The sequence below is a fragment of the Anas platyrhynchos genome, chromosome 3 (genome assembly GCF_047663525.1).
Source record: "Anas platyrhynchos isolate ZD024472 breed Pekin duck chromosome 3, IASCAAS_PekinDuck_T2T, whole genome shotgun sequence".
Taxonomy (NCBI): Eukaryota; Metazoa; Chordata; class Aves; order Anseriformes; family Anatidae; genus Anas; species Anas platyrhynchos.
The window spans coordinates 38,457,679-38,481,771 of NC_092589.1; the positions used below are offsets into that span (position 1 = coordinate 38,457,679).

General features: G+C 37.9%; 1 protein-coding gene across 3 annotated transcripts in view; it reads left to right on the plus strand.

The window, feature by feature from the left end:
- Positions 1 to 23,843, plus strand: part of BABAM2 (BRISC and BRCA1 A complex member 2) — a 167,012-nt gene extending 143,169 nt beyond the window's left edge. For all 3 annotated transcript variants that reach the window (XM_038176415.2, XM_038176414.2, XM_038176416.2), the window contains exons 11-12: positions 1,324 to 1,477; positions 20,486 to 23,843. In XM_038176415.2, the coding sequence (XP_038032343.1) occupies positions 1,324 to 1,477; positions 20,486 to 20,549 (218 nt within the window). In that variant the 3' untranslated portion in view covers positions 20,550 to 23,843. The remainder of the gene's footprint in view (positions 1 to 1,323; positions 1,478 to 20,485) is intronic.
- The last annotated feature ends 250 nt before the right edge of the window (positions 23,844 to 24,093 follow it).

Here is a 24,093-nt window from a genome sequence, read left to right on the forward strand (position 1 = left end):
TCTGTTCCATGACATATTTAGGAGGAGAAAATGTAATGAATTACCAAATGCATTGGAGAGGAGATCTTGTGGATGTGGATGGGTTCAGTCCTGTAATGTTCCTTTCTCTTTCTTAAAATCTGTTGTTTATAGTGATTTTTGACACCCTTTTTTGTTCCTACTTGGGTTGTTACAACCTACTTATTAACTCAGGGTTCTTCCCTTCTCTTTAAGCAGGACTATGAAGTGGCAAATAGAGAAAACTGAGTAACCAGGCTTATTTGCATGAATTATAACATTATGAATTTATTTAACTCATCTCTATGCCAAATAGGAAAAACAACTGAAGATTTACAGGGAATTACTGTTCCATTGGAATATTCTTTCATCCTGTTGACTTCAAGTATTGCAGTGGGGAGGATAAGAGTACAGTCAGAGGTGCTTTGCAAAGCAAGTCTATGTACCTTTAAAAATGCACATTCTTCTCTTAATTTTGGTGTTAAATTAGACCTCTAATATAAATTATTTCAGTCTCTTGATAACTCACTTTAATTACAGGTTTCTGAAACCTCCTGAAATTAAAAGTAGACCAAGAAAATCTTAAGTACATATCTAGCAATGCAGAAGTTAAGCTAAAGAAACATTTCTGACCATATTATTAACTGTTGCAGACTATTTTATTGTTCTGCCAGAGCTAGCTGATCATGAGACAGTGAAGCAAAGGGAACTAAGAGGTTCTGATTTTTATTTTTAGTGAGGTATTTTTGGTATTAATGACTTTGCAGTGTGTTCTTGGTTTTGTGGGGGTTTTTTGTCCAACAGATGACTGCTAATTGAGATTTATTCTAACTCATGTGACTGAACCTTCTTACATCCTTTATCAAATCACTTAACCACTTTAAAAATGAGAATTATGATGCTTTTGATGTCCATGAGGGCACTAAAATGAATTGGCTACAGCTGAGCTGATAAAGAGAAATTTGTTTATTGAATGGAAAGCATAATCAGAATTTATTTTCTGTATCTTTGAAAGGGAAAATTTCACTATAAAGTACTGCTTTTTTTTTTTCTGGAACAATATCATGGTGTAAGCGTTATGATTAACATAGAAATACAGTAGCTAAGCAATTTTTTAACAATATTTTACAAAATTGTATAGATTAAGCAATATGATGGATTCATTATTGTTAAGAAATGTAGAAGTATATGTTAGAAGTAATCATCAATTGCTCCTTTCCTATCGCCTTTGAATCAACAGAAAAGAATGATTTATTACCTGAAAAAAAAGGGAAAAAAAATAATGGTATATTTTACTACTTCTATTTATTTATTTATTTATTTCAGTTGACCTTCCCCTGTACTTTCCTCGAGACCAGCCAACCCTAACATTTCAGTCAGTCTACCACTTCACTAACAGTGGACAGCTGTACTCCCAGGCCCAGAAGAATTACCCTTACAGCCCACGCTGGGATGGCAATGAAATGGCCAAGAGAGCAAAGTAAGTCAACCTGCTATTTGTTACACGGTATTCCGGTGCTAGAAGCTTCACAGATGTAACTGTACCTTTCCAATGTTCTGCAAGCTAAAACTGTTTGTGTTCTCATAGAGTCTTAGTATTCCCCTGTATGCGTACAGACATACCGTATTAATCATGCCTGTAACACTAGAGCCAGAGGAGTGATCAAAACAAGAGCATTTCTGCAAGGCATGATACAGAGTAGTGACAGTCTCTGCTGCAAGGAGCTTCCAAACCAAATAGACGAGATAGCCCCCAGCAGGAGTAATCTGCATAATAGCAGTCAGTCAAAGTAATTCCTTGGTTTTGTGTGGGTGTATGGGGGACCCTGAAGGGAAACATGTGAGATGGAGAAAACTAGGAAGAAAAACCTGAAAGATATGGAATAATGCTGTAATAAAAAGGCACGAAAGTACAGGAGGAGGTAGAGCAAACCCCTAATCCAGCAGAGTAGGTAGTCCTACCAGAGCTTGAGAAAGTTATCTGAAAGTCTGAAGAGCTCTCTTTTTTTTTTCTTTCTTTCTTTCTAACTGCTCTCTATGTTGGCTAGAAACGGAGAATCTCTGACTGTTTCCTCTGCAGTTTTTCTGCAAGCCTTGATTTCAGCATGGGTAAATACCACTTCAGTCCTAGTATCCCCTTTAATTTAAGGTGACAGGACAGCCTTCCCAGAGTGATTGTGTTTGCAAGGGTAAGCTAGCATGGGCAGTGGTGCTCCTTTTGTATACTGTGTGCTATCCCTGTCTTCTAATGAAGCAGAACAGATTTCACCTGGAAGGAGCAGTAAGGGTAGTGGCCTTGCTTCTGTATTTAGCTTTTGCAAAATATAAAAATGTAAGAACAGCAACAAATCTAAGCACACTGATTATCAGTCGTTCATCACATAAGGCCTCAAAGTGCATAAATAATAAGGCATATTGGAATTAACATTTTGAATGACAATCAGAACATTAAATCAAATTAGCAAAGATGCATAAATAAGAGTCAAATGAAAATAGTTGAAGCTGAGTAAATCAAATGAATGGCAAGGTCAGAGACTGATTCTAATTTGGAAGTGATGGAAGCAGACAGTAAATGATTGAAGCATTTGCAGGTTTTATAATAAACAGTATGGAGAACATCAAGTGACATTTGATTTTGGATTTTGATGCATTGTAGTAGCTTTTTTTTTTTTCTGCTAGCATTTGGTTTTAATACTGTAGTGTTCAGGGGAGATATTTCCTGATCAAGTATGATTTGGTTTTGTGGACTTGTTTCTTTTTTTTTGTAGCAGAGCAGTATATGTATTTTGGTTTGTTGTTGTTGTTGATGACTTTTTTTTGTCTTTAAATGAAACAATAACTAAAAGCATCAATGTGTGTTGTTTTTTTTATAACTATTGCAAAAAAAAATTTGTGTAGTCAAAAAAATGCACTTATTTTGCAGCTGGAAGCTTACAAGTACCTATGTTCTGTCTGCTAAGTGCATTCATTTATGAGTGGGTGTATACAGATGGACTTCTGTGCCCTGCACTTGAAATTTAGAAGTATTATAACAGTACTTTTAAAAGCAGTAAATGTGTACACTTACTATCACATCTACGTTTTTTGAGGTTATTCACTCTTATGTTTGAGCCTTTGCATCTAAGTTTTACACTGGATACGTAATATGAGAAAGATGATGAGAAGCGGGGGAAGAAAGCATGTTGCAGTGTCTGAAATAACTATCATTGAGCTGCAAAGAGACAGAGAGGCTGCTCTAGTTAAAAGCGCTTTGCTTGCAGGAACAGCTAGTGAATCCTGAGCAGGTACCAGAAATAAATCTACAGCAAGAAAACTATGATGTTATGATGCATGTTAGCATATTTTAAGGAGCATTTTTAACACAATTGAGTACTTATGTAAATATTGTTTAAAATATTTTCTAGGGCTTCTTAGAATAGGCTAGCATGTTTCAACACAACCAAATAATTTTTCATTCCATTTTATTTTTACCATAGCCACATTACAGACCAAGTATATGGGAATACATGTAGGCGTGTATAGGAAAGTGTTCTAATTAAACACATGAGTTCCAACACCAACTCAATTCATCCCCAGTAAAAAAGAGAAGAAGGATATGTGACGCAGCCTCTAGAATCAATGTAATGTAACTCTGCTCAACTGAAGTAAATTTAGCCTTGGATACATCAGGGACGTCTTTCTTGTGTTTATAAACGCTGTCCATTACGTTCTGCATACATGTAGTCTTTTTCCCTCTTAGCCAAACGGTTTCCCAAGTGCTTGGCATCATTTGAGACAGAAAAAGATCTCTGTTTATTTTTCTGGCTCTACTGTTCTAGGTCCACAGGATATACCACTTGATGTTCTGGTATCTGACCAAATTCTCCACCCTTATTGTCAGACACCTGAGGGATCGGTTTACCCTCTATTCCTCGCCACAGCCTAAGACACCGTCAAGGATTAATTTTAGGTGCTCTTGTCTCAAGTTCATTAGCTGTCCAGTCATGTACCGAAGCATGCGTACCACACCACTTTGCAGGATGCAGGAGCACCACCAATCTCTCAGAGATTTCCTCACCCTCAGTTGGCAGCCCCTGCCTCTTTTCAGCAACTGCATGCAGCCTGCTTATCCATGGGCAGAGCTGTCATAAGTTCATGCCAAGGGGACTTTGATTCTCTGGCCAGCCTTCTCACAGTTTTTTTCAAACAGGTGAGCCCATGCAACTCTTTCAACTCGAGGACTGAACTCGAAATTCTTGGTATCCTTGCTTATCTCTCTGGCCCCTGAGCAGATGTAGGCATCTCTTTTGAAGTTAGGACTTAACCCTTTGTTGTAGCCTTGAGACAATCAGTAGTAATTACAAGTAGGAGCAAAATTACTCCCCTAAAATATATACATATAGATGTAGATTGTATGCATTCACACTTAGACACGCATCACCTAAATCTGAAAGGCAAATGCTCAGAGTATCAGTTTAGCAGAATATTTTTCATTCACACGGAAAAACTGCTTGTTTTCTTTTCTGAAATAATTGGACCAATTTGTGCTTGTCTGATAAACTTCATGTATTCGGGTTTCTCTTTCTCTGTCTCCTAGTAAGCAGTTTTTAACATCACCTGTCTCCTTTGATGCCCACTGGCTTGGATTCCTCACTGAGAGATAGCATCTGGTGACTGAATTTTGCTATTGTCTTAGCTAAAGGATTGCCCTCTGGCTTGATTTAATCCTAAGGGACGAATCAAGAACTGTTTAAATAATGTGGTTCCAGATGCCTCCAGATTTCTCATTTCTCAAGACAAAAATTTAACCTGTTCCTCCAGCTAGAAACAGCAATACCAAAAATATTAAAATTCTCCTACAAGCTGACAAGAGACAGTTTCCTCTCAGTTCCCATCCCAGGCTCTGCCTCTCGTAGGTCATTTATTTATCTGGCTGTGGCCTCCTGTGGAAGCAGTTTCTCCCAAAGATTTTGTCCTGAAGTACAATGGCAAGCCTAAGAAAATACAGTGAATTATAGAAAGTTAGCAGCCTTGTTTGTGGTGTACGTGTGAAGTAAACCATCTCTGTGCGGTTTCCATGGGAAAGCTCTCTTGTTTTTTGCTTAAATAGGCATTCAGGCGTACATAAATGGAGTCTTTAAAGAGCATGCAGACTCTGAGCCTGGGATTTTATGAAGGGATACTGTAAATAAAGCTCGTTTGTTTATACAAATTAAGTTCAGTCCATAGATGCACTCTGGCCCAATTCCTGTCCGATCCAGTGCTGCTCTGGAGACTTAGGTTACACTTCAGGGAGAGCAAGTTAGGACTCAGTTTACTGTTTTATCCTACATAAATCTACCTACTCATCATTAAACATAATAGGAGGCAGAAGGCTGGTATCACAATAAAAAGTCATCCCAAGGGTTCGTATTCTTTTTTCCAGCTTGGCTGCTAAAACTGCTTCCTGAATGACTGTTGTCACTGGCCATTCACTGATGTTTGCTGATTGTGGTGTTAATTTTACATCTCACTCAGTGCTCTGGCAGGGTAAAAGCTTAAAAGGGCTCAAGTGCTCTCAACTGTATATTGGCTTTTGCTGTGCCATAAGGTCAAGTGCAGCTTAAGATTATATGCAGGAGCATCTTGTGCAAGCTTCGTATGCATCCCCAGCACTGCTGGAGCTATGGTTTGTGCTCAGCACAACCGTGCTATGATCTGAACGTGTCAGGCTGGTGCACTGGGCCATAGCATTTTCAGCCTCACCAGTACGCTTTCCTTGAATATCGTGAAGTGAGAACATGTGCATCACGTGAAGGTGCTAGTGGTTGTTGGGCTGGAATGGTTGCTTTAAGCGTTAAACTTGCCTTGTATGGAGACAGAAATATATCTTGTGGTCAAACAAAAGGATATTTAAAAAAAAAAAAGGGGGGGGGACAGTTTGGGGGCCTTGGGACCCATCGTCATATGGCTGTTTAGACAATCTCAGATTGTAATATTTCAAGGGCTTGCTGTTGCATTCATTATATTTTGAGTGCCCTAATGATTTTTTTTGTATTGACATTAACCCAGTTTTCAATTCATCCATTTTCTATCAGCTGAAAGTTCTTACGCATTTTAGGTAGAATATCTTTTGATACATTTTGCATTCTGTTAAAGTAACAGGTTTCTCTCTTTCCTTGAAATTTTTGTTTTCCACCTATGATGCCTTGGATCTCACTCTAAAGTTTACATGTAAATACTGCAGCATTTTTGTAATCTCTGCTTGATAGGTGTAATTAAGGTAATAAATCATTTGTTGTTATTTGTTTGGCATTTCAGTATATTCCCTCATTATTTGTAAAAGTAACACATTTTATTTGCATGTATTACATGATTGTTTCATACGCAGTAGGGATCTTGAAAGAGTGGATTTCTAAAAATTGACTTGTTTGCATTCATGTATATGCTCCTCAGAAAGCTTTTTCCTTGGCTCTGCTCTGCTTTACCTTCAACTTAGAAAAAAAAATCAGGAAAAAAATCAGGAAGTAGGGGAAAGAAGCACAAAACATTGGGACCTATCCTTTGCTCTGCGCGTGTGTGTGTGTTCGTGTCTGAATGTTTGAAAGGTTCAGAGGGTTCTTTACAGAGAAGACCAGTGGGGTACAAATGAATGGCGCAGGTACTGAGCTGGGTCACTTGTTTAACTCTTTCGTTTTCAATAGAGTCTTGCGTCGGAAACAGTACAAAAGTGATTTCCTCGCCTGAAATCCAGTAGGGCAGAGATTTTGTTGCCTCAGGTGGACTCTTTCTCAGAATGCAAAAGGGCCAATATGCTGTGACAGCCACAGCGAGAAGAGATGTGGTGACCCAGCCATGTGAAGTTTACAAAGAAGTTAATTTGATTTTATAGACCATTAAATCAAAACTCTTATTTTCTGTGGCAGTGTCAGCTCATCAGAATTATAAATGAAAAGCATAAAGGCAAATGCAGAAAACTGTTGTGTTAAAATATTTAATGGTTGCAGTTGTCCTTGTGACATGTTCCCAGTTGATTTACCAGCAAACCTCGACAATAACATGATTTTGATTGCAAGATATAAAGGCAAAATTAGTAGAGTTTTTAATTAGATTTTCTTCCGGGATATTGTTTTAATTTTTACATTGTTCTTCTGCATACACTACACTGTATAGTGCATGTACATGATAGTCACACTTATTGAGTCATATTTTTCATGTACTTTTCTTTAAATGTCTCCTTGGATAATTAAGTCTGACTCTTAAGATATGGTATGTTAGTTTCTGACAGGTGCCTGCCAGGGATCTTCAGTGCTGTCATGCATTATGTGGATTTCCGCCAAGACAGAAGGGCCTGGGTATTTGTTTCTGGTCACTTCTCATTAAAGCCTTGGCTGTGGGAGAAGACAAATAACTATTTGAAGTTGAAAAGTATAAGTACTACAGGGAATGCATAGAAATTAAATCTGTTAGGCAACTCATTTTTCTGTTTTCATATAGACATTATGTATATGTGCACGTGAACTGTACGTATGTGTGTTTTGATACAAGCTAAGTAAGAAAAAAATAAACTTCTCCTATATTGACAAGAGAAGTGCACAGAATAGATTGGAGGAGTTTGCTTGACAGAAGTAGAAAATAACAGCATCTTGTTGGAAGACAACTGCTCTATAGGAATTAAAGGCCAGAATTTAATGTAGGTGGTTCTTAGATAACCAGGGTTGGGAGTTGTTCTACAACTATGATCAACTAACTGCTTTAGCTTCTTTAGAGAGCTCCTTTATACATTTAGAAAAGCTGCTAAATCTGTATCAGATCCTGGAATTATAGTTAGGACCTGATACAAAAAAAAAAAAAAAAAAAAAAAAAAAAAAAGTCCTCCCTTGCTTTAGAGAAATGGGTAGAAAGAAATATGTGGTTTTGAAAAGGAGCAGAGGTTTTATAGCCCAGATAAATACTGTTATTTGATCAATTACAAAGTAAACAACTAAGCAGAAATAGCAGGTGAGCCTTATTGTCTTGTCTTTTGAGTAATATTTGTAATTGCTCTGTTAAACACAAAGAACAGTAGTACTGAGTCAAACTCAATATTTATTTAACCTAGTACCATGTTTCTATCAACAGTCAGTGGAAGATGCCCGTGAAAGTGTGTGGAAAAGCATGTAGTGATATTTTTATTGCATATTCTACCATACTCTAGGATTTCTACATCCAGAGTTGTTTGTTTGTTTGTTTGTTTCAACAGCCCTGCCTAGTTTGTCTTCTGTTTGTCTAACAGCTTTTTGAGCCCAAGTGAGTTTTTATCATCTTAAAACTCTGTTGGAACAGGCAAGCAAGGTATTGTGTGAAGGACTAACTTTGTCAACTTCTTATGTTCCTGCCTCCTGGTAGGCCCAGTTGTTAACCCTTAGCTCTTGTACCAAAAGAGGCAGCAAAAAATTAATCTCCACTGATCCCCTTTATACTGTTTATGTTTTATGAGCCTTTTCACATCTTTTGTGTCGTCATTTCTCCTATTCTGCTCACTTTTCCCCATATTTCTGATTGCCCTTGTTCTACATCCTTATAACTTTACTCTTTGTTGTACTCTTTCTGAGATAGAGGACTGCATGTGACTCATGGTATGTTCACCATACATTTATATGGTGATGTAGTGGTATTGGCTGGTTTACTATTTATCCCAGTTCTAATGTTTGCCTTGCTTTTCTGTGCACAGAGCATTACGCTAACATTTTAACACCAAGATCTCCTTATTATCTGTATTTGAGAGACTCTGGTTTTTGTGTATGTAAAACTAATGTTTTTTCCTCACATATCTGCCTGTAATGTTTGTAAGTATTCACTTTTTGCCTGGTATTTTATCGCCCAGTCTCCCATTATTGTGTGAACCATCTGCAGCTCCTCATAATTAGCTCTCATTTTTCCTTCCCTGATGGAATTGTTACCATTAGCAAACTTTGCCATCTTCTTTTGCTCAATTTTGCAGGTCATGCTAGGAATATGTTGAACAACACAGGTGAAAACACCCCTTTCTGGTGCAGTTCTCAGGTGACTTTACCCTGAGAGAACTCATCATTCATTCCTATCTTTTTTTTCCTTATCTTGGCCTGCTGTTTATCCATTCATGGATCTTTTCTCCTGCTGCGGTAATTCACTTTTTTAAAAAACATTGAAAAACCTTCCCACATGCCTGTTGGAAAGCCAAGCAGTGTATATCACTTGTCCACGTGTTTTTCATACCTTAAGAAGATCAGAGATTTGTGAAGTATGAATTTGACTCCTATCCAATGTATCATATTTATTTAAGTCCACTAATTCTTGACTTTTTATAATTTTATAGTTTCTTAAAATATTTTCTACCAATTCATAAGGCAACTCCTTATCTCAGACCTTATTTTTAATTGACATCACACTTCTCTGGTACCAAGCTGTTTTAAGCAGGAGGTTTTAAGCTATTTGAGAGTTTAACTTTCTCACACTTGAATTTCTTTAGAACTGTTGGGTGTGAATATCATCTGAGTCTGCTGATTTCCGTGTGTATTTTGTTGATTTGTTCTTTACCTTTTTGGCTGACATTTCTGCATGAGTCAAATCTTTCAGTATGTCCCTTGTAAAGAAGGGTTCTGGTGTGGCAAACTCTTTAAGCACCTCTGTGGTGAACTTAGATGCAAAAATAGTTTCATTTATTCTTTGTGACTTCATTTCTTCTGAGCATTTTTTTTCTTTTTTTTTTTCTTTTTTTTTTTTTTTTTTCCTGAATGGCTTTTGTAGTATTTGACTATTTTTTATTTGGAGGAGGCTCAGCTAATTTGTCCTTCAACTTCATTTTTGTCGGCATTATTCTACTTTTATATACAGTGTTAAGAGTTTTTTCCTACCTGTTTTCCCAATTCGGAGAGATCTCTGACCTTTTGATAGTTTTCTCTGACTTCTAATAGTCAAGCGTGTGTCTTATAAGCGAAGAACAGAAATAGCTTTTATTTTAAATATATTTTTTATAATCACAGCTGTTCGGCATCTCCCTTTCCTTCTGACTGGTTTGTCCTAATGAATATCCAGGGAGGATTCTTTTATGTTTTGGTATGTTGCCTTCGGCCCCTTTTGATAAGCGATCTGGCAAAGCAAAGTGCATAGCATGATGAAATCGCAACTTTCACCTGCAAGCAAACTTTGTTTTCAGGGATGCTAGTTGTCAGACTCCTTACAGATACATCTGTGGTGTAACCCTTCATTTCTGCTGCTGAAGTAAAAGTGAGGGATCCTCTTACGGATCATTCAAGTTCTCTTGTTATTTCTGTGACCTCCTCGCTTCTTGAATCTTTCTATTTGTTGTCTTGCCTTGCAAGCCTCACTCCTGAGTGGGGGTTTTGCCCAGTCTTTTCTGCTCTCTGCTGCTACTAACACTTTCCCTGCTTTTCACCCTCCTTTTTCCATCTCGTTCTTCACCCTGCCTTTTATATTTAGAAGAGGTTCTTAGTTGCACGGTCTGGCATCAACACTAAATAATCTACTAAATAATTGTTCTGCAGCGGTGTTGCTCCGTGTGCATTTATGTAACCTATATAGGAGGAAATAGGAGGTGTCTTAAACAGTGTTTCAGTAAGAAGTTAACCTTTACCTGGAACGGAACAATAAGCCTATGGCTCTTCAGCAAATAGGAAAAATAGAGCAGGCTTATCACATAGTAGCTCATAGGACTGGAAATTTCACGTGAATTTGCACTGTGTTTAGAAAGACTCTACAAAGATTGAATTTTTCCATGATGTCCTTGGAATATTGTTCTCATGATCCACGGGCAAGGAAACAGGGTGACTGGGCTGTCTGTGACAGAAAGATTCCAGCGTCTCCCGTCTCCGCAGACACTTGGTACCCCAAGCACTGAGTAATCCCCGCAGGGAAAATGGAAGTTGAGAAAGCAGAAGCAGAGTTGCTATGATCTAAGACCACAAGCCTTCATCTGACTGAAGCAAGGCTATTTATATACATTGTGGAGAAGGTGAAGGAAGTGAAATGTTTATCTCTTGAACTGGCAAGCAGAAGGCATTGATAAAACTGGTTTAAAGCAGGGGTTCGTTTTGCTGTGTGTGGCTCGGGACTCTGTCTGTGGGATGATTCTGTGCAATACGTTTCTGTAAATTCCCAAATATATAGCTGTCAGAAACCAGTAAGAGAATAAACCCCAAAATCTTGATTTCCAGATGATTCAGAAAATTGCTAGTTTTGTTAATGAATTCAGTTGATTTTGTCCAGTAGCCTTAATTTTCATCTGTAATTGCCAGTAGGGTTTCATGCCTTCAGGAACATGTACATTCTTGGAACTAAAGTTATCTTTTGCTAAATGGCAGCCCTACTTATGCTGTTTCTTTAAGCTAAACATTAATTGCCAGCCTACATAATGGTCTACAGTCCTGGCTCCGCAGCAGTTCCCTAGAACTCCCTTCCTTTATATTTTGCCTTTAGTCAGGTTGTTATATTTATGGTGGTTTTGTTATTCGAACAGATTGTCAAGATTCATTTTGCTTTATGCTAAGTTAGGCAGCAGAGTCATCTTAATTTTTATAGCAGAGCTATGTTGAATTCTTGACTTTATTTACGAAGTCAATATAGTTTTTTGGAACAGAGACACAAATGGAATGTACAACCAAATTAATGTTTAATTTTTATTTCTGTTTGCTTCATATGGAGTAAACCCACCTGTTATTTCTGTAATCAGCAAACCATTGAAAAATATGTCTAAATATAACTATTTCCTGCACCTTTCTGTGCTACTTGAATTAAAAATGGCAGTAACCCCAAGAAATTCTAGCGGCGATAGGCATTGTTAGTAAAACACAGAAAAACAGCTTTCTGGAGTGAAGTTTAATGCTTGAACTTCAGATACGCATTTAGTTTCACTAGTTCTACTACTTTGATTTCCTGTTATGGTTTGGTCACACATTTTGTTTTGTTTGCCATTTTGCAGACAAATTTCTGTCATATAGTACTACGAACCAAGCTGTAGGCAACAATATTTCTTTAAAAATCAGTGTTTTGACAGCTGCCCACTGCAGACCTCTAGCTCTGTTGGCTCTTGATTACTGCCCAGTCCTTCAAGCTACATGCACGGTCAGTGCCTTTGTGTAGACTGCCAGGTAGAAGTGGCCATAGATGTTTACTAAAGTCTATGTAGGTAAATCACAGGAAAAGGAAGTAGACTGGGGGGGGGGAAAAAAAAAAAAGGCAGAAATATGGAAATATTGGAAGAGGAAGAGAGATTATTTGATGATTTTTTTGGCACCCAGGAAAGAATTGCTAGCAGCGTAATGGCACTGTGCTGAATCCTTTGTGCATTTGTGAGTTTAGCCAGTCCCAGTAGCAGTAATTTGAGCTATTGTTTTGCTGTTGTATAAACACTTCAGATGTTTGCTTGGCATCACCAGTTTTGGAGATGTATAAAATGGAGAACTGTAAACATTGTTTCACATAAAAGCAAAATATTTGCTATAGATAAAGCTGCCTAGTAAGGAAATTATAAACCACAACCCAAAGAGCACGGCATCGAGAAGCTTTGTTCAGAAATATGAACCCAGGCCAAGTATCGTTATGTACATTTGGAGTGATAAAGAAATCCTGGAAGGTATCTTTATTGTTCTGCGGCTCTGCTTGGATACATTTTTGTGATGTTCATATTCAAATGATGATTTAGGATTTTGGTTGCCTTTTGGATGTCTACTGCATGCCACAATAGGCCTGGCTTTGATTAGTTCCTGAGCCTTTGCCACTTGGAGAGTATCCATTGTGTGGGTCTGGCTGTTACAACGTGATTCAAACTACGCAACCAAAAGGTATTGTGCTGGGAAGTATCTGCCGCTTAAATTGTTTTAGTATCTTAGATCTGCAGAGTCAGATCATTTGTTTGAACAACCATTTTCTTGTAATGATTGTGTCATAAAGTGTCTAGCATAGAATTAATCATCTGTTATCCCACTGTCATAAGAGAGCAAGGAGACTTGCGTTGTGCTGTTGTGAGTGAGTGCTGATGTATCTTTAGCCTTGTGAGGAATGCTGTGGAAGAACCCATGAATAAATAGACAACATAACATGCTTCACCCAATAAAAATGTGTTTTTAATGCATTACATAAAGTAAAAACAGCAGAGATGCTTAAACATCTCGCATCTGAGTTTTATAGGAGACAAAACTACGCCATGATATTGGTACAAGGCCTTTTAAAAGAATGGTCTTGCAGAAGATTTCAACACTGGTTTCCAGTCAGTGTTAAACGCGAGGCACAGAGATGCAGGAGGAGGAATATAACCACCTGTTGAGGATCTAATAAGCACTCAAATGAAATATGACCTAAATACAAACCCACTGGTGGAATTAAGGTAGCAATTTATTAATTTAAGTTCCTTTTGTTAATTAGTACTAAAGGTGTTGAATTAGGTAGCTCCTGACAAATGGAATTTTAAAGGAGAGCATTCTAAATAGATGAAAAAAAAATGTTAGCAACTCTGACTTTGTTCTATTATAAACAAACAGCAAATCCTAGTACTTGGTGAGCTGTAGTAAATGTCTTCTACACGGGAGATTAATTATTAGAGGTTCCATGAAACAAACCAGCTGGCTGTGCCTGTGTAGTCACGGGAGAAGAAATCCTGTTGTCTGGCACCCAGAAGGGATTGTTGTAGGTGTTCAGTATTTTCAAAACAAGTTTTCATTGTGTCAAAACAAGTTGCAACAGGAACATAAAAATACAAAGGCACGCTACATATGCATGTGTACTCTGTGCAAACACTTTGTACTTCAAAAAGTGAATAATCAGGTGACGACGATAAAGCCTGGAGAAGCTCTTTTATAATTCTAATATGGCTGTGCTGTAGAAATAATTTATATAACAAGATTTTATTGCAAAGTGTCAGCATAATAATACTAGTCTGGGAGGAATAGGTCAAAGACATCGGTGTGCCTCAGGCTGTCCCTTACTCTGACCTACGCCCTTCTTAGTTCCTGTTTTCACCCAATTCAGTTGGAAGAGGGTAGAACGATGCTGTTCTAACTAATTTATGGAGATCAGTTGTCTTTGGACTGGATTGTTCTTCTGTCAGGGTTCTGTGGCTTTGAAGAAACTTGCAGATGTCTTGCAGCAGTTCCTTTACGGTGCAGAAGGAAAGAAATACGAGATGCAAAATGATGCAAATCATGGAGTTGCAACTCCTCCAAAAGAAATGGGCAATAGCTGAGGTAAATGCCTGGGAGTCTCAACTGTATCTAATACAGCTGAGAGGGTTACAATTTAGTCCTCGCCTCAGTCCCAGGGCAAATAATTGCTTTTGCAGAATATTCTAACATAAATTCACTGTTAACCTTACCGAACAACTCAGACAGCAGAGGATTGCTGAGGAGAAGGGTGTCCTCACTACAGACCTGAAGAAGACCCGAAAGGGTTATGTACAACTACTCCAAGATCCACCTGACTATGGAGTACCTGCCCCAATCAGATACAGAATCTTGAAGAGGTTAAGGAGAAGAATCCCACTTTTTTCCTGTATTCCTTGCTTAGACTAGGAGAAAGGTGATGTATTTATTAAATGTAATGGCTACTATGATTTTTAAGTGTACTAAGGTTGTACTGTAAGCAGAGCCTAATGCTTTCAGAATTAAACCATAGTCACAGGAGACACTAAAACATTGTACAAGAATGAATTAAAATATTGAAATAATGGATAGTATTTAAGAATAAAGTTTATTCTCAAAAACAATAATTGGACAACTCCCAAGTATAACAACTTGAGGCTCTCTTCTGATGAGAAGGAATGCAATGCATACACTTGATATGGTGAGAGAAAGTAATAGCAGCCCATGTGTCTTTGTGAAAAGACCAAGATTTTGGCTCAAGGGTTTTCACTTGCCAGTGAAGAATGTGCAAGGACGGAATACGCTGTGCTGGTAGTAGATGTTGCTTTACAACTGAGTCTGTACTTGATATGGACCATCAGGATTACTTCACCCTCCTCCTTTTCCTCAAATCATCTCTTGTTGGAAAAGGCACTTGAAACTCCCACATCCTGAGCTGAAATATATAAGACATATGAGAGCCAGTAGTGCTAGCATGGATGAATTTGAGACCAGCTTGGTTGGAAAATTTGGCACACTTAAAACGGGGAGTTTAAGGGGAGTCTTATTTTGTGAATGACTTAGGAAGATGATTCATCGCCCCATGATGAACATCCTTCCTAGACCAAAAAAAAAAAAAAAAAAAAAGAGGCAGAAATCTCATTGGTATGGCATTTTGTGTGCTATTTTTCCCTCGCTGAGTTTGAATCTGTGTTTGAATCTACTCAGAATTTCCCACCTGAAGGTTTTAAGAGAAATAGAAACACACAGACAACTCTTCTATTGTTATATAACACCAGTCAAACAAAAACAGTAGCAGAAGGAAAGCAGTGCATTACCGTGGTACAACGCTTTCACAATAAAGGGATGTGAAGTGCTGTTTGATAGAAGAGCACAACTGCATAACTTAAAAATCTTAGGGGAAGATTTTCTTCAGGAATCTGAAGGCAAAAAGTATTATCAAATGGTCAATGAACTAAAAAACTACCAACTAAATTTTAAAAATCCAGCACTAAGTTATGCTGGAAAAACATTACAATTAGAGGGAAATTTCACAAAAGCAATGTGAATTCTGAGTCAAGTATGTCTTAAGCGCTGCAAGCCCTTACCCTTAGATTTAGACACACACATGGGCTTCTGGAGACCTTGCACCACAGTCAGTGTTTTATATCACTAGAAACAAGTAAACAACAAGTGATCCAATTCTCCCCTCTTTTAGATACTTACCATTTACAATAGCAAGACTTTCTTTCTACTGGATAATAAGGTGAAGAAAAGATAAGTGCTTTACTCTCAGCAGATGTCCTTGAGCATAGCACCTGAAATTCAATGTACCGTATCAAGTGTATATAGTGGTTAACTACAGCAAAACGTGTTGTTTTCTGGAGTGCCAAAGAGAAATTTCCATAGAAACCCCATAACTTACTACCTTGAACTTGGAAAATGACCATTTGAGGGAACAGAAACAAATAGACAAAAAACAATGGCTTCTTACAGTAAGACATTCAACAAAGAGTTAGACGTGTGCCTGTATGCGTATGAAGATTGGCACCCACTTTAAGCTGAAAAGAAAACAACCCTTTAAACACTGTTTAAGCTAAGATCTAAACCATTATGAGAGGGATACAGAACCATTGTACTCAACACTTGTGTATAAAATATCTGTGGGTTTAGTGCAAACCAGTTTCTCTGTACTTGAAGGAGCATTTTATGCAGTTGTTCTTAGCTTGGTGTAAGGTCATTGCGATGCAGAGCCACTGAGAATATGGTAGAGTAAAGCAGGAGAAACAAGGAACTCAGTGTTTCCTGAAAAGGAGAAAAAGCATTGATCAAAAGCTGTTTTCTGCCATATGAGACAGCCCAGAGGAACCATAGATCAAGAAGCAAAGCTTGCTTTCTCCATCTCCAGTGTGATTCAACAGGTACACAAATTACTGAATTATTTTTAATAGCTCTTGTCTAGAAATGGCAAACTTTACTAGTGGATGTAAAAATAATACTTTTGAAACACTTCTGAAGAACTTGAAAGTATCTTGTAGCAATGTGTCTGAAAGAGAAAAAAAAAAAGAAAGAGATTTATATGTAAATTCCTGTGATGTGGCACAGATGAAAGTTACTGAGGGTATAAATTTGTGTGAATAGGATATGAGAAATGAATCTTTTTCCAGAGTTTGTGTTTACGTTCCCAGTTTCTCTTTGCCTATATCCACAGGATGATAGAGTATAAATGTTCTTACCATTTTAAAGCATAAACCTTTATAAAAGGAACAGTAGTCCATGTGAGAGAGGCCCTTGTCATATAGTCTGTTAGTGTACTGTCCTTTTGAAAATGTTTTTTAAAATGATATTTCGTAATCAACTGTGAAATAATATGTCCATGGCTGTGTGAAATAATAAGTTTATGTTTGTGTGGAAATGTGTACGCTTTGACCTCAGAACCAGCTGATTGGCAAATGAAACTTGGCCATTGTCAGGTAGTAAGAGGTGTTTGTTCTGGTCCTATTTACTAGGAATTTCTGCAGTCAGCGTTTCCATTTCACTGGAAATTATAATGTTTTAGTATATTTTTCTGCCAAACTTAAGATGAAAGGAAAAAGTTCATAAAAAAAAATAATAAAAAATTGCCTGGAACATGTAAGGAAAATGCAGTTGTGACACTACTTCATTTCCTAGCAGTAGCACAATGCCTCTTGGACGCAGAAATACTGATGATTTATCCCATCATTCTTGCCATGGACTGGGTCCTTTGAAGAGATTACTTCTGCTAATATCTTCATACTTCTGTCTCTTCTGATGCACTGGGGCCTTGTCTGTGTGACTAGGTGCATCATCTGTGAGATGCTGAATTGCAGATAAGCAGGGTAACATCACACTGATTCAATGTTTAGGCTTAGTTCTACAAACCAGGATGTCTCTTCTCAGGTCAACCCAAACCAAAGTACCTCATTCTTTTCTTTCTTCTCCTGATGAAATGTCAGTAGCATTTCCACAAAAATGCTCTCAACTGGGCAAAAATGCAATTTTCCATTGAAAAAGCCATGTGATTTAAAGAAAATCCCAGTGAACTCTAATAGTAAGTAATGTCCCTTTTGCCTGTTCCACTCCATCATATGTACTCAAAATAAGTCTTGTTACTTTTATACACTGCAACATTTGCCATTCCTTTCCTGTATGCAGCCATCGTTAATACCAAATACCAAAGCAGTTTTACCTCCTTTCTCTTACTTCCCCTTCTTTCCCCTTCAGCTGATTAAATATGCCATAGCTAATACAATTCTATCAAGTATTTTGTACTTTTGGTTCTCTTTACAGGTTCTTTTTATTTTTAATTTGTGTGCATGATGAACTATAATTATCCGAACATTTTTTTCCCAAAACTTCTTTAATCTCAGATACCTGGGCAGCACTCGAGAGGGGCAGAAGTGGAGGAACATATCCCAGCTAAGCATTTGCTACTACACTTGTTTCAGTCTGGAAAAGACCACAAATGATAAGAGAATCTCAAGCATATACTTTAGAGTATGGAAAGAAAAAAATAGATGTTTACAAATTATGAAGTACTAAAGTAATTTTTGCAGTATATGTAACAAATCTCCAAGAGGTTCATACAAACTACCAGTGAAATAACACCCTCCTTGAAATAGTACATTTGATCAGAATGTAAGGAGGTGTTTGATTTAATATTGCAGCAAAGGATACAAGCTCTACTGCAGGAACCAGTGAACAGAGAGGATATTGGTATAGATAATGATGGTGTGGGAGTGTGTATGATGTGGTATTCATTTTTGGAATTTATCTAAGAGAAAGGTGATTGAAATATAACACAGTAAATTAATGCAAAGCACCAAAATGCTATAAATGATGTGTTTCAGAAAAGAAAGAAAAGGTAGGCAAATATTCTTGCTACTATCCCATTTAAAGATTAAGAATTTTTAGTTTAGGAAAATGTAAGAGGGAAGATTTAGGTAACATTTACCGAGGCAGTGAGAAGAGCATGTGCATGGAAGAAGAGTCTGCAAAGAAGCTCTCAAAGGGGAAGGAAGAAGCTACTTAAAATAAGCAAGCAGAGGAAATGTAATTAAATGCTAGGACAGATAATGCAAGGAGAAATAAAAGGATGATAGATCCTGTGGTTGACGTTGCGCAAGCGATGCTCCTTGAGCTGGCAAAATGATGTAGAGCTGACCGGGCCATACAAAGGCTACAGTTTCAAACGTATGCTGTAAGAACACAAATACAGATTTTGCATTCAGTTGTTAAGCTCAGATTACCATCTTAACTGGTTTATGTATGCGTGTGCCTGTATGAACAATCACTTCTGTGGGCATAATTTACGAGGGCTGCTTTCTGAACTTTGATTCCATAAATCAAAGTGTGTTCTATAAATACACAGAACAATCTGGGTATGCTATAAAATTTGTGTACTGGTTGTCCCTCTTTCCTTTTCCATTTCCAGTCTCAACTCCTCAGTCCAGAATTGCTTTTACTTTATATCGCTCTTTAACCTTTGGACGGCATCTCTTGTGTGTTTACAGCTTTTGTACAAAAGCTGACTGTAGCTATTTTTTTTAATTAATTTGCGAGGCACAACATCACAAAGAGAGGGAAGCGTTCTCTTTTGTGATCTTGCAACATTTTGAGATGTGAGGAGGTATGACTGGTGTTCAGTGATTGCCAAAACTTCTACCCAGATTATGAAATGCAGATTGTGATTGATAGTGAAGATGATCAGCGTATGTGTGCTTCAGGAGGTATGCAAGCAGAAAAATCAGTAACATAATGAACATGCAGCTGAATGACTGCAGCTATCCTCGCTTCAGATGTTTCTTTTTTGGTGGGGTGAATGGGAGGAGGTTCTTCTTGTGCAGAAATTTATAAAGATCAGTGATATGAACAGAAAACCAAATGAGAAAAAAATAGAGAAAGTGAAAGTTCAGTGCAGAAGCAGTAGGCTAAAAGCAAAGGCAGCAAGGTGAAGCAGCTTCTAATACAACGTGCAAGTAAAGGGCATCGTGGAGGCATACAAATATGTTCAGTACACAGCTGAGTACTTCAGTGCAATAAACTCAAAGGTACAATTCAAACTCAATTTTGGATACTTCAGATCAGCTCATTTTATGGACTTATGAGTCACTCAGTTATTTGTAAAGAAGATAGACCGAGATCCCAAGCATACAAAGCACATCCTAATTTATAGAGTAATGTTCTGAATTTCAGTGTCTACTGAAAGGAATTAGAGTTCCTCCAAAGTGTTAGTATTTATTCTCTACATCTTATATAAACTACTGGCATCAGCGATGACTCTGTATTGCGTCGAGGTTGCTGTACGGAGACAGATGAAGGCTAATCTTCTGTATGTATTCTGACTTTTCCTCATGTTTCTGCTGCTCCTCTGACTTGGCTGTCTTTGGGCCTTTGTTGCCATATGTGAAGCTTTCTTTAACACAAAAAATGACATTATTATCCTAGAAGCATGGTAAACATCAACTGTATCAAAAAATCCGATATAAAATGCTGCAGGCATAACCACACTTAGGACTCCTCCAAGAATTTCTCACTTCTACAGCCTTTCAAAGGTGTATTTTCCAGTGCATAGCAGAGTTTATTTCTGGAACTTTGCACTGGATGAAATATGGGCGCTGGATCAGGCTGTCCTGGCAGCCTAAAGTTGCGATGGCGACCACACTAAGAGGTGTGGCGTGTTGTTTGTGGTGAGGCCACTGAAGAACGAAGTACTGCTGGATGGAGAAAGCTGCAGTATATGGGTCTGCTCTGAGCTGAACACTTGTGAGAAAAGTGCTACCCGTTTATGAGTTCTAATAATGGGCTGAACACTGCAACTTCATGCTTCTCTTTGTTAAAACTTTGGCTACCTACATACACCATACACTCCCTCCTAACCATGGATTTTCTCTCTCTCTTTTTTTTTTTCTCACTAGGGCCTACTTCAAGACATTTGTCCCTCAGTTCCAGGAGGCAGCGTTCGCTAATGGAAAGCTTTAGGTAGCCTCGGGCATTGAGATGATACTGGACAGAGCTCTTCAGTCTACACGTATCAGCACACAAGAAGAATTCCTGGAAATGGGCTGGACTGGCTTGCTTTGCTACTTTCTAGCCTCTGAAATGGATTTGGTAGCTTCAGTTTTTGTCAGATTTACGAATTGATGACCTCAGCTAGCACGCTCAAAACTGAGTGTTTGATATTCATCCCATCCCTTTGCCTCTGCCACTGCCATTCCTTCATGTATCTACTGGATTAAATTTAAAAGCACATGTTTTTATGTGATAACATTTGCTGGTGCCAACAGTGTCCTATATGTCATGCCTTGTTTGCTTGTCTTCAGAGGGTGTTAATCGGATTATTATTTTTTTTCACAGAAATTTGTGAAATTTGTATATTTAGTTAACATTTCCAGCTTATCCTGAGTAAATCTAAAACTGCCGTATGTACCAGAAATGCCTAATGGACTGTACAGTGCCGTATTCTGCCTTGGATGTTGGCATCTCACTGTGGTTGTTACTCTCACAGGTATGAATATGAGTTGCACAGTTCAATTCTCAGTGCCTTTCAAGTTGGTCTGATATTAATATGGCACGGGTTTGGAGCTGGTTTTTTTTTATTATTATTATTTCAGTTGAAAGCTCATCTTATATTAAATGCTGTGCTTTTATGCTTTGTTTTTATTTCCAGTTGCACACTTTCAGTGTTTTACTAATGAATTCCCATTGCTTTTATGAAAAAGTTTTAGTGCTCTAGTACAAATGCTCATAGAGCTGGTTATATAAATTGGTATAACAAAATAATGCTCTTTCATAGACCTATAATTTTTCCAAGTAAGAAAAATACTGCTAAGAAGAAAACTTTCAACGAACGAGTGAATGATGTCTTGGAAAATAACTAATGAAATAATGTAGGGTTACAGATATTTAGCTTAATGCTTAAGTTCAGCATGTCTTCTCAGAAATAACTTTAAGTGTATATAACTGGAAACATTACCTTCCCTATTTCTGCAATGCCAAATGCAAAATTCCACCTATTCATCCTTTCTTTCATGCTTGTGTCAGGCGCACCAGTTAGGGCTAACGGTCACGGTGTCACTTCCCGAATTAATTTGTAAATAGACCAGGGGACTTTCCAGTAAGGAATGAAGTTAACGGTCTGCATTGCTTATAAATGGCACATGGAAAATGTGCCCCACTTCTGCTAAATATAAGGAACTACATGAATAGGATGCAGATGATACAGTGGCACTGAAAAACATTTAATTTGAAATTATTCACCATATCACTGCTATCTGCTCATGTAATGAAATCTCATCAAATTAATTGATTGGCAGTGTTCTACCCTTTCTAAAACTCATTATTTCACATCAGAATTAGTGTTTTCCAGTGGAATGTCCACCTAGGGGATACGGATGGGTCTTGAGCAGTGAAGCTTAATAATTAAAAATTATGCAAATTAGTTGCCTCTAGAAACTACAGGTATTTTTAGCTAGTTTATAGGCAAAATTGTAGTATATGTTTAATACTGAAGTTCTTGGCTGGAAATTAAGCTGCAAACAAAATCAGAGTTGTTTCTGCAAATCTACTGAGAAAGGGGACATGTTCTGTCCTGTGACCCATCTCCATGTGACTACTGCTGCATTATCTGAGGGCTGTAAACAGCTCCAAAGGTCTGAGGCTGAATTCTCCCCATGGAGGCATCGCATTAGGCTTTTGCATGCAAACCAAGTCTTAGAGCAGATGTGGAGGGTAATGGCTTCTTCATGTGTTGAGCAAAGACATAGCTGAACAACCTCAAATGACTGAAAACTGGCATTGTTTAGTGTATTGGGACAATCTCAAATCTGCATTTCTTCAGGTAAAAATCAAAGCCTCACACTCAAGAATAAGCTAACTCTTGTGAATTGGGAGGGAAAAGGAGGACAGCTAAGGAAAAGCATTCAGTCTTATAGTAACAATCTCTAGTACCTTCAAAAGAAAAAAAAAAAAAAAAAAACGTAAGTTGCATCTGTAGATCCCTGGAACCTTACGTTTTACAGCACTGTCTTGGATTCAGACTGCCCCATGAACACGGTGTTTCTTCTGTATGCTTAATTGATTGCCCAAGTGGCACCAGTATGTTTTTTAATCTTTTCAGAAATTGTCGTAGATGCTTTCAAAGGCTGGCAGTTCCAAAATGATCCAAAAGGAGTTGCGCTCTTCAGAGTGAATGCACATTTTCAACCAAAAATGCATCCTTCACCTCAATCCTCAGAATTCCAGACTGCTTTAGTACTGAGGTCTGCATGTTCCGAAAGCCATGTAAGAGGGGACTTTGAGGATATAAAAAGCCTAAATCAATGATTCCTCATGTTATTCAGTAGCATGATACCAACTTTTCACTAGCATGTATGGAAATGAGCCAATGGTTTCAGTTTTAATTTTGCCTCTTGCAACTGGTACTATTTGGCCAAAAAAAAAAAAAAAGAGAAGGGTTGAGAAACTGGTCTGTTTGTGTTTGAGATAAAGTCTGCAAGCCTAATAATTTTCAGGTTAGAAAAAAAAGGCATTTTGCTTGCTCTGAATGAACATTTTCTTTATTTCAAAACCACCCTGCACTCTTTGACACATCCAGTAGTAGTTTATGGAGCCCTTCCTGATCGTTCGCAGGTTGGTTTGTGGGTGTTAGACCAAGACACGTGGGGCGTTAGGAGGAAGGACATGGAAATGAGTGAGCTCTTCTCTTCAGAAAGAAGATTATGTAGAAATGCTAAATCAGAAAGGAGAGTTAGTCTGAATAATTTCATATCAAATCAAATATGGGTTGAAGCAATTTAAGTTAGCCACAGGAGCTGTAATCTGATAAGGTGGAGTTAACTCTGTTACATTCTGTTTTCTGATAATAGCCATTATGGCCACTCTAATGGAGATGAAACTTTCAGCTCTTTCTCTCCTATAATGTGATATATGCAATTAAAAGGAGCAGTTGGACCTGAACTGATTCCTGTGGTTTCTTAGGACAACAAAACAGAAGAAAAATAGCAATGTTACGAACATATGGAAAAGCCTCAGTTCTACTCTGCCATGGTTTTAATTGATAAAATGCAGTAAGCCTGTATTTACTCTTCCCCATCAGTGTAGAGCTTTCTGACAGTCCTTCAAAGTGCAGATGTAAGGGTCGAGCCTTTATTCCTCTGTATGCATTGCATCCACTGTGCTAGAGGTAATACCAAAACTTCTGGATTCCAAGTTATTTTGTGAACTTGCTGAAAAGACTGGACAAGCAGCTGGAAGAATAAATAAAAGTTAACAATATTGTGTGTGGTTTGGCCTTCATTGATCTTTCTGTCGCGCTGGTCATTGCTTTGTTGATCAGCATGCTTTGTTTGCTGATTCAGCAACATTTCCAGCATCATCTGCATCCTTGAACATCCTCCCATTCATATATGGAGTAAACTTGACTCAGTTTTTCAGAAAAAAAAAAATCATTGCTAGAATTAGCAGAGATCTCCTACGCATTGTTAAAGCCTTACTAAGCATGTTTTTTTCTGTGTATTTTCTTGCT